Source organism: Pseudopipra pipra, chromosome 4, assembly GCF_036250125.1.
Source record: "Pseudopipra pipra isolate bDixPip1 chromosome 4, bDixPip1.hap1, whole genome shotgun sequence".
In the NCBI taxonomy this organism is placed as follows: Eukaryota; Metazoa; Chordata; class Aves; order Passeriformes; family Pipridae; genus Pseudopipra; species Pseudopipra pipra.
The window spans coordinates 13175931-13183603 of NC_087552.1; the positions used below are offsets into that span (position 1 = coordinate 13175931).

The 7673-nt window shown below is 46.6% G+C and overlaps 1 protein-coding gene across 3 annotated transcripts in view; it reads right to left on the minus strand.

Annotated features, from left to right (window-relative positions):
• HNRNPD (heterogeneous nuclear ribonucleoprotein D) overlaps nt 1–5685 on the minus strand; it is a 9951-nt gene extending 4266 nt beyond the window's left edge. For all 3 annotated transcript variants that reach the window (XR_010429947.1, XM_064651631.1, XM_064651632.1), the window contains exons 1-3: nt 5377–5685; nt 1245–1413; nt 311–472 (exon numbers count right to left, since the gene is read on the minus strand). Coding sequence is in view for 2 of the 3 variants with exons in the window: in XM_064651631.1 (XP_064507701.1) it covers nt 311–472; nt 1245–1413; nt 5377–5564 (519 nt within the window). In the remaining variant the exon portion in view is untranslated. The remainder of the gene's footprint in view (nt 1–310; nt 473–1244; nt 1414–5376) is intronic.
• Nucleotides 5686–7673: the final 1988 nt, after the last annotated feature.

Sequence of the window (7673 nt, forward strand, 5' to 3'; positions counted from 1 at the left end):
TGTGCCACAGAATATGAGCTGAGGTGACTTAAGATCATCTCATCCAACTGACCAAAACACCATCTCAAAAGCGTTGCCTCCCTTTCTGACTTATCCCAGCTCCTCCTTCCATTACCCAGTCTGTGCAACTCAAAACCTGTAATTAATACTATTGTCATTAAAATTCTGACTACAAGACAGATGGAGCTATACTGGCCACTAAGCTTACAGTAGCATCCATGCAGGTTGCATTTGGGGGGTGCTTTTTATTACTATATTTGTGAAGGCAGAACAAGTTCCACAAGCATAAGCAGTTTGTTTCACCACATACCTCACCAAAACCTCCAAAATATTCCCGTATTTTCTCCTCAGGTGTGTCTGGAGATAAGCCCCCAACAAAAATCTTCTTAACAGGTTCTTTTGTTTTCATGGCTTTAGCTCTTTTTGGATCAATGACCTTTCCATTCAGCTTGTGTTCTTTCTGGTCCATGACCTGAGAAAAATTAAAACATAATCTTAAGCAGTTCAAACTAAATGTTTCACTTATGTTTTGAGCAAGGTCAAATTTGCTTCAATTTCGATACTTTGATTACAGCAATGATTTGTTGCACAAAAACAAGGAATTCTGTGATTTTGATCACTATCCACTGACACAGTTCTGACAAAGCTTTTCCAGAGCCACTTGGGGTCATGTATTATCCAAGGGAAGTAAGAGCGTAACATTTCTCAGAAAGTACCCTACAATCTCATCCTCAAACTTTAAGAAGTAAAGAATCTGCACTTTAGATATCACCAAAGGTCAACGAAGGTGAAAACTTTTCTGTGTGCTGTATCCACAGCATTTTAGAAAAGTTAACAGCTAACTTTTGCTTGGATAGAGTCCAAATGTATCAAAGCTATTGGCTCTACTCTAGGGGTCTACGTTGCACCTCTGGAATGCAAAGGCTTGAAGTTCTTTGCAAATTACTGCTTTCAGTAGGCAGCAGACATTTATATACAGTGTTTTTCAAGCGCTCAAGTCCAGTGGCTTGCAGCATACTCCCATGTAAGTGCTCAAATACACACCTTAGCAATCACTGCTGGTCCTGAACACTGCATCATGAGTAAGATGGTTCAAGAAAATAAACATTTTAACAAGTATCTTAAATATGTTGTGTCCCTGAGTCATCTTTAGCAGAACATGTACAAACGACTATGCAGACAACCATGTGAGTGCTTCATCTCCGATACCCAAATCTGAACATGTTTCATTACATCAATACTACCTTATCTACGCTCTCTGACTCTTTGAAGAGCACAAAGCCGAAGCCTCTTGATCGCCCAGTGATGGGATCCAACTTCAGAGTACAGTCTACAACTTCACCAAATTTGGAGAAATAGTCCTTCAGATCTTTCTTGGTGGTGTCCCAGCTGAGGCCGCCAATAAACATTTTCCTGTTAAGACAAGATGGTTTAATCTGTTAATGTGTGTTACCCAAAATCCTGTACTGTCAAGCTGCATGAGCTCAGTTACCTAATGCATGGAACTGGCAGCATTTTACCAGTGACGACACCGCACACGCAGGCCTGCACTTTTTGACAACTTGCTTTAATGATTCTGGCCAGGTTAGATAAAGACTTACATGTAAACAAAAGTTTTGCACCATCTTCTGCTGCAGTTGCTTACTCTGCTACCCCAGGAAACTACCAGTAGTGACAAAAAGGTATTTTACTACCTCCTTGCACCCCCACCACAGGCTAAATTCCATTTAGTTATCTGTGGAGCCTCCACACAACTGCTCAAGAAACCCACATGGGCAGATTAGGTTTATACAGCAGTGCACTTAAACAGAGGCATTTATGTACTAGGCTGGACTGGACATAAGCCCATATTAGCAAACTAAAATAAAGTTTAGTTAAGTTGCCTTCCCCAGAAAGCAGCAAAAAAAGTAAACTATTGGATGATCAAAGCTTATCTTTCCTCACAAAAACATGATATAAACAACAGGCATAATCCAATACAATCAAATGAATGTCTTCCCAATATTCCTAAGGGACGAGTGTTGCTGGGCAAATGTGCGCAGCACATAATTCTGATCATGACCTGTATTTTCAAAAGCACACTGGAAGCTTAGAATCAATTCATGACTGTCCCACCACATTAGTAAGACACGAAACAAAAGGACAGACAAAAAAACCCAAGCCAGTATGGACACAAATGAATCATTCATAGTCATAGTCATTAGGCATAGGGCTTAGGCAGCCATTCAAGGGAGGATTTGAGATGATCTCCTCTAATACTGATAAAGAAGATTTTACAGTAGGCTCTAAACAAAAAAGTATGATCCATTATGATCTATAAATGTTTCCTACAAAGCTTTGTCCATTTTCACTGTATCAACTTATCCCACCATTCAACGCACACTTATCAGAAAACCTGAAAAAACACTGTATCATGTCTTCAACTCCTCCACTTTCCACACCCATACAAATATTCCTGCCAATCATGTAAATTGCATGTACCTCCACAAGTCAAACTCTCTCAAATCAAAAGCTGCTCCTCTGAACTAACTGTTGAATTAGCTCTGCTGTCATGACAGAATTAACAAGAGCATTCACTTTCTGACAAACATATCCAACCTCCATAGAAATGAGGGAGTTCAGGAGCTTCAGATGTTTCTATAAAAGGTCTTGAAATCTTTAAGCAGGAGTACCAATTCCCCATTCCCTTTATCCACTTTTACCACTAGTTCCAGATGTCTCTTCTACAAAGCACCAAAATCCCTTTCTATCTAGTGTGACTACTTGTTGTCTTCAGGACTAATCTATATTCATCTCCTTCTGGTTCCCCCAGCATAAGAAGGACATGGAACTGTTGGAGCAAGTCCAGAGGAGGCCATAAACCTGATAAGAGGACTGGGGCACCTCCCCTCTGAAAACAGGCTGAGAAAGCTGGGACTGTTCAGCCTGGAGAAGTTTGCATGAAGACCTCACAGCAACCTTCGAAGTATCTGAAGGGGGTCTACAGGGAAGCCAGAGAGGGACTCTTCATCAGGAACTGTGGTGATAGAACAAGGTGTAATGGGTAGAACTGAAAGAGAGGAAATTTAGATTAGATATTAGGAAGGAATTCTTTGCTATGAGGGTGGTGAGACACTGGCACAGGTTGCCCAGGGAGGCTGTGGATGCCTCAGCCGTGGCAGTGTACAAGGCCAGGGTGGATAAAGCCTTGAGCAATCTCATCTAGTGGGAGGTGTCCCTGCCCATGGCAGGGGATGTTGGGACTGGTTGGGAGGGTTTAAGGTCCATTCCAACTTCTTAACATTCTGTGGTTCTATGAATATTGATAAAATGGTCCACATTGGTAAACCAGCAGCTTCGTACCAGCACGGGCAGTAAATCAAAGGATGTTTTCTGTTCTTGTGTTCATCCATCATTAAGTTCTTTGTTTGCTGTTTTGTGCAGCTTTTTAAGCAGCCAAACAGAACACAGAGAGGATGCAGCGTTTTTCTGACACATGGAGGATACTCTAGCAGTTACTACTGAACTTACACTTGCTAGGCACAAGCCACCTGTTTCACAGCTACTAACAAACCATTAAACACACAAAACCTGCTTTATAGTTGCCATCAATATTAACATACAAAGCCTGCTTTATACCACTAAGTACAGACAGAGCAAGAACATGAGTTTACAACAGCCCTCTGAAGGCTCTTCTTCCCTCCACGCAGCAACTGCAACTTGGGAGTCCACTCACACAGCAGCAAACTGCTGCTCCATCCTGCCACTACAGTGAGCTGACAAACCACTGCTTCACTGCAAAACTTGAGGTCAGGTCAAGGCTACAACACAACCACGAGCACAAAAAGCAATCCAGGAGCAATGCCACAGCGGTGTCAAAAGCTTGTAAAATACACCAGCCAATCTGTGGGTTAGGAAATGTATGCAAGTCACATCAGCACATAGTTTTCCAAAATATGCTTTCAAATTTCATACTCAGCTAAATAGAGCAAAGATATCACAGATCTGCTGTTTTCCCTCTACTACCAAGAAAGCTGCCAAAACACTTTGTTTCCTGTACAGCATGACCCATAAAAATTGACAGATCAAATAAAAAGACTGAACTAAACTACAAGCCAACATATAATATATGTAATCACTGCCCAGTGTCACTGCACCCCTCAGTAACAACTTTTTTTAAGCTGTATTGCCTCCAAACAAGATCAGCTTCCTTCTGAAAACCCTTTAAGAGGTATGTATTCAAGGGCAAAAAGTAAAACAAATACACAAACTGCAAGCCACTAAGAGCAGGTGAGAAGTAACAAAAACATTCTAAGCTTCTGCTAATCCTACGAAAACACTCAAAAAAAGGTTCCTCTTCTCTCTCCCTGCAACATCCCAGATTATTACATCCCAGGTTATTAACATCGTTCTCTGCAACATCCCAGGTTATTACAAGAGCAAGACACTCAGAAAGGTTTTGGAGCAGGTATCTACAGGACAACATAGCCAGTGCTCCTTTATCCAGTTTATTTTCTGCCTTGACCAAAACCAGACCTGCAGCCCGAGTTCTTATGGGTCTGACAGGAGACAGCACAGAGCATCAGCCTGTCATGTCACTTGGTTTTTTACAAGTGAATTTCATCAGCAATACTAAAGTGACACTGACCCATACCAAGCATCAGGCAGAGACCCTCGGAAGATTAAAAGCTGCCTTTATTTTTCCTAAAATCATAGAATATGTTGAGTTGGAAGGGACCCATCGGGATTATCGAGTCTAACCCCTAGCCCTGTGCAGGACACCCCAAGAATCACATCATGTGCCCAAGAGTATTGTCCAAACAATTCTTGAACTCTGTCAGGCTTGGTGCTGTGACCATTTCCCTGGGGAGCCTGTTCCAGTGCCCAACCACCCTCTGGGTGAAGAACCTTTTCCTGATATCCAGCCTGAACTTCCCCTGACACAGTTTCATATCGTTTCCTCGAGCTCAGACATCACCTAATGCAATCTTCCTCACAGCAAGTTCCGCGAGGAGCAGAGAGATGGTTTAGGCTGGGAAGAAGCCCAGGTCCCTCATGCCTCTCACTGACACACCGTCTGTGCTTGCAGCACAGGGCAGTGCTGCGACTGCAACTCCAGCATTCGGCTACGCCGAGTTACGGCCTTGTCGCGCGCACCGCACGCTAACTTATATAAAGAACATCCTAAAAAAAATAAAAGGGATTTGTACTTCAGTACACATCACACCATTTGCACACCGCGGGTCTAGACACCGCCCCCGCCTGGCCCGGCCCGTGACGTCGCCGAGGCGCCAAGTAAACAAACAGGGCGGCGAGCAGGGCCGGGCCGGGCCAAGCCAGGCCGGGCCGGGGGCGCCGGGCCCCGCCCGGGACATAAAACGCGCCCCCGCCGCTCACCCCTCGTCCTCCTCGTTCTTGCTGGCGTCGATCTTGGCTCCCTCCGACTCGATCCCGCCGCCGCCGCCTCCCCCATCGGCGCCTCCCGCCCCCGCCTGCCCCTCAGGCTGCTCCGCCGGCTCTGCCGCGCTGTCCCCGGCGCCCGTCGCCACCGCGGCCGAGTCCAGAGCGAACTGCTGGTCCGACATGGCGCCGCCGCCGCCGCCGCCCCGCAACGGACCGGACCGGACACCCGCGGTGCCGCCGCCTCCCCGCCGAGGCCCCGGCGCCGCTGGCGGCCCCGGCCGAGCGCGCCGATCCTGCCGATCCCTCCTCCTCCTGCTCCCTGTTTTTAATGGCGCCGCCACCGACCCAACCTAAAATGGCGGCCGGAAGGAGCGCGGCGGGCGGGACACGTGACGCCGCCCCCGGGGAGCCGGGAGGGAGCGGGGGGGCGGCCGTGGACAGCCCCGGGAACATCCAGGGCGTGAGGGTGCCGGGAGGGGGTCACGGAATCACGGAGCCGGTAGGGTTGGAAGGGACCTCTGGAGATCACCCATTCCAACCCCCCTGACAAGGCAGGGTCACCTGGAGCAGGTGACACGGGAACGCGTCCAGGTCCGTTTGGAATGTGTCCAGGGAGGGAGACTCCACGACCTCCCTTGGCAGCCTGTTCCAGTGCTCTGCCACCCTCGGTGTAAAGAAGGACTTGCACATGTTGAGGTGAAACTTCTTGCGGTTTTGTTTATGGCCATTGCTCCTCGTCCTGTCGGTGGGCACCACCAAAAAGAGCCTGGCACCATCTTCTTGGCACCTGCCTTTGAGATATTTGTATGTGTTGATGAGATCCCCTCTCAGTTTTCTCCACACTGAACAGGCCCAGTTCCTGCGGTCTCTACTCATAAGAGAGATGCTCTAGACCCCTCCTCATCATCGTGACACTCTGCTGGACCCTCTCCAGCAGCTCCTTGCTCTTTCTTGTACTGAGGAGCCCAGAACTGGACACAGCACTCCAGATGTGTCCTCACTAAGGCTGTGTAGAGGGGAAGAATCACAATTTTGAAAGAAAACTTAGCTCTTAGAAAAGTGGGGGGTTGTATATTAACCAATGTAGCAGCAAAGCCACGTGCTGGTGGCACAAGTCACCTTCAGCCCCACCAGGGCACTGCTGAAGGATAACTTCTGCATCCAGCTGCACTCCCAAAAAGCCTGTGTACACACGCAGTCACATACAGCTGTGGTTTCTCCCAGCAGTCACTGCTGGGTTTTTTTTAGTTCGTTGCCAGTGACATCAGCGAGCCTTCTCCCATCCAACCTAATTGCTAAGATGACAGGAGCCATCCAGATCCAGCAACTGTACAACCCCCAGCAGTTATGGGAAGCAGCTCTTCTCTACGATAGGAGAAAGTAAAACAGCCAGCTACTTCAGAGAGAAGTAAACACTGAAATTATGGTTTGGAAACTTTCAGGGAAAAATCTCTACCCTGACTACTCCCTTTCAAAATCTACAAGACCTCTGTGAATTAGCTACTCACATTTTACCTCAACAAGCAAAGTTTATTTTTTGATGCTTGACTAGGTACACACAGAGCAAAAAACAAAACTTCAGGCAGACTGCTGCAAGCCTTTGGCTGCATGCAGGTGTCAGGTGTATGCTCCCTTACCCATTCCACCACTTCTCCTAATCAGAAAAGAACCTGCTGGGTGTAATGCTGTTTCCCTGCTCCACCAATCATTCACTCAAGCTTTTATTTTGCTAGGATGCACAAGATGGTAAACCTGTTTTCTGGATGCTTCAGGTGAGAAGAGTCCAGTACAGGACCTAACTTGTAGATCCCAAGTTGTACAGAAAAGAGTTGCTGTCCCTTAAGTTCAATAACTTGTAATCTCCTCCCTGCAATTGGAATAGATAGGGAGTGATTACTCTAGGAAAGTAATTAACCTACATTCTAGAATAAAGGTTTTAAGTGCTTGAAAAACCTTGAAAGGCTCCACCCCTCTAATCCCTTAAGCAGTGCCTGAGCTATCAGTATTACAAAGGTGCTGCTGTAGTTCTAGATCCCTTGAGATGTACAAAACTGGTAGCATTGTGACACAGACAGACCACTTTCTCCTCTCTTCTGCACATGGCAAGAGACAATTCTTCCATCATCCACTGATGCTGACTCCAGCCATGGTGGTGCTCTCTCAAGACAGGTCAGGAAAAATCATGGGTTGTATTGACCTGTATACACAGTAACACAGATCTCCAAAAGGTACACACCCTCCTCTACAATACTACACTTACAGCAGTGTAAGGTGACAGCAAGACTACACAC